Source organism: Sphaerodactylus townsendi, linkage group LG02, assembly GCF_021028975.2.
Source record: "Sphaerodactylus townsendi isolate TG3544 linkage group LG02, MPM_Stown_v2.3, whole genome shotgun sequence".
Classification (NCBI taxonomy): domain Eukaryota; kingdom Metazoa; phylum Chordata; class Lepidosauria; order Squamata; family Sphaerodactylidae; genus Sphaerodactylus; species Sphaerodactylus townsendi.
In genome coordinates this window covers 30219728-30222551 of record NC_059426.1, presented here as the reverse complement: position 1 = coordinate 30222551, position 2824 = coordinate 30219728, and the positions used below count along the sequence as shown (strand labels likewise).

At 64.7% G+C, this 2824-nt stretch overlaps 1 protein-coding gene across 1 annotated transcript; it reads left to right on the top strand.

Moving 5' to 3' along the window:
- Window positions 1–260: 260 nt before the first annotated feature.
- SP5 (Sp5 transcription factor) lies at window positions 261–2368 on the top strand. Its single transcript, XM_048487122.1, has 2 exons — window positions 261–455; window positions 1164–2368. Exons 1-2 carry the CDS (start codon window positions 405–407, stop codon window positions 2232–2234), a joined length of 1122 nt encoding a protein of 373 aa, XP_048343079.1. The 5' UTR covers window positions 261–404; the 3' UTR covers window positions 2235–2368.
- Window positions 2369–2824: the final 456 nt, after the last annotated feature.

Sequence of the window (2824 nt, the reverse complement as noted above, 5' to 3'; positions counted from 1 at the left end):
ACACCAACAAACACACCCTAGGAGCTTTGTGGATTCAAAGGATTTGCTTTCGCTTCTGAAAGAGCCGCTCTCCTTTGATGATTGGGCAGCGGCAAACTTCAAAGCCATAAATCTTCCTTCTGACTGGCTGGCGGCCCAGCAAAGTCCTTATCAAATTCTTGGAGGTGATCCTGCCGTCGTCAGACAGTCCGCCGCGGAGATCGTCGCGCTGCGGTGTCGGGGCTGGCGGGCTGGTCGAGGGGGTGGCCGGCTTGGGGGGTGGGTGGGCGAGGCCGGGCAAAGGTTGGGGAGGGGGCGAGGGCGCAGCAGAAGGAGGTCAACGGGGCAGTTCCTCGGTTTCCCGGGAGCGACTCCATGCCGCAGCATTACCCGCGTGGCCTCCACTCGCCCCGGGCGCGGTAGCCATGGCCACGGTGGCGGTGCTCCGGAACGACCCTCTGCAAGCGTTTCTGCAGGTCAGTGGGACCTTCATCTCGGGGAATGGGGTGGAGAAGTCGGCGGGCTCAAAAAGCTGGGGGGTGCGAGGCCATCCACTGGGGGACAGGATCGCCCGGAAAAGGAGGGGGGGGGGGGAAGGTCCAAGTTACAACTTGCAAGGGCGTGCGCCCACCCGAGCTGCAAGAAACAGGGGAGAAGTGTGGTCAGATACTGAACTCTTCCAGACGAGTTTGGGTCCCAAAGCGAACTTTCTGAAAAGCGTCCCAATAAGTAGTTTTTAGGCTGGAAAGAAACGCGCCGATTTAAAAAGCCGCGCTTCTTTCCGCCCAAACTTCCCTTGTTTGCAAGCACCGGGTTCAGTCTGGGCAGCAAAAATCTCGTCCCCTTCAACGCCCCAGCCAAAGCCTGCGACTCCCAACTACTTCTCAGTAGCCCGGAGAGTTGAAAGGGACTATCGGGGTTGGGGGGGGGGGGGCATGGGCGCGATGCTGACTCCCAGCGTCTGGCCCCCCCCCCTCCCTCTCCCCGGGGCAGAGGCAGGCGCCTGTTGTTGGGGAAACTGTCCCGCCCACGTGCTCGGTAACTGGTTCTTTGTGACTAACAGCAAACTTTCCGGGGGTGACGAATGGGCCGCCGCCAGCTGGGCGGGGAGGGGAGCACCAGGCGAGTTGCGAGCTGGGCACGGGGGACCTTCGAATAACAGCCTTCCTCCTCCTTCGCCGTAGGATCGCACGCCCAGCGCCTCCCCGGATTTGGCCAAGCATTCTCCGCTGGCTCTGCTGGCCGCCACCTGCAGCCGGATCGGGCAGCCGGGCGCCCCGTCGGACTTCCTGCAGGTCTCCTACGAGCCGAGCCTGGGGTCGCCGTCCAGGATCTTCCACCCGTGGAGCGGCGAGATGCCGGCGCACTCCCCAGGGGGCCCACCGGCCTTGGGCCTCACCCCGCAGCCCGCCTTCGGGGCCGCCCACGAGCTGCCGCTCACGCCGCCCGCAGACCCGTCGTCGTACCCCTACGAGTTCTCGCCCGTCAAGAGGATGCCCCCGCCGCCCTCCATGGGCGCGCTGCCCTCGGGCTGCCCGCCGCCGCCTTACGTGCCCTACGCCGCCCAAGCGGCGCTGCCCCCGGGCTACTGCAACCTGCTGCCCCCGCCGCCCGCGCCCCAGCCCTGCCGGCAGCTCTCGCCCGCCACGCCGGCCCCCGACGACCTGCCCTGGTGGAGCCTCCAGCAGGCGCCGCCGGGAGCCCCCCGCTTCGCCCCCGGCGGCCTGCAGCGCGGCCTGGTGTTGGCGCCGTCGGATCTGGCGCAGTACCAGTCGCAGCTGGCCGCCCTGCTGCACCCCAAGGCGCCCTTGGCGGCCACGGCCAGGAGGTGCCGCCGCTGCCGCTGCCCCAACTGCCAGGCGGCCCCCGACGGCGCGGCCGAGCCGGGCAAGAAGAAGCAGCACGTGTGCCACCTGCCCGGCTGCGGCAAGGTGTACGGCAAGACGTCGCACCTGAAGGCGCACCTGCGCTGGCACACGGGCGAGCGGCCCTTCGTGTGCAGCTGGCTCTTCTGCGGCAAGAGCTTCACGCGCTCCGACGAGCTGCAGCGGCACCTGCGGACTCACACCGGCGAGAAGCGCTTCGGCTGCGGCGAGTGCGGGAAGCGCTTCATGCGCAGCGACCACCTGGCCAAGCACGTCAAGACCCACCAGAACAAGCGGCTCAAGGCCGGAGGGGGGGCCCTGCCGGGCAGCCACGGCCACGCCTGCGCCGTCAAGAGGGAGCAGGAGGAGGGGACGGCGCGGGGCATGTGACCTCCCCGTCGGATGGGTGGCCCTCCTCCGACCTCCGCGTGGCCCTTCGCCTTGGAAACACCCTCCTTCCCATAATGCCCCACTGGAATCTGCAGGGACAGATGGGCAGAAGGATGCAAGGGGATCCCTATTTGGAAGCCATGGGGAGAACCATTGGACTTGCGCAGGGTGGGTTTTCAGTGAACAGGATCCCTCTCCCGGAGAGCCCTGTTGAGCAGATCCAAGGCCAGATGCTTCCAGGAATCCCTGTGGGTGATTTTTGTGGATTTGCATCTTCAGCTTAGGAGATCAGCCCTCTGGAGCCTTTGGAACTTCTTCTTCCCATATCAGGAGTTGAGGCTTCTTCAAACACAACTGAAGCGTTGGAGGCTCCCTGGCACTCAAAGCGGATTTGCAAAGGGGGGGGGGGTCAATATGGAGCTGTGGGGCAAGAGCCCGCTTTTTTTGGCTCTGGAATCAACCTCTTTTACCATACGGATCCCCCAATGAAGACTGAAAGGCCAGGGGTTAGTGAGAATTGCTTGGACCAATAGACAGGCAAGGCTACTGTTTTAAATAAAAGCAACAGTGTTCTGTTGGTTATGAAGGGT

Excerpts from the sequence above, each read along its gene's own strand:
- SP5 (XM_048487122.1), top strand. The coding sequence starts at position 405 with ATGGCCACGGTGGCGGTGCTCCGGAACGACCCTCTGCAAGCGTTTCTG. Across the intron at positions 456-1,163 it reads CTCTGCAAGCGTTTCTGCAG|GATCGCACGCCCAGCGCCTC; the intron begins GTCAGTGGGACC and ends CCTTCGCCGTAG.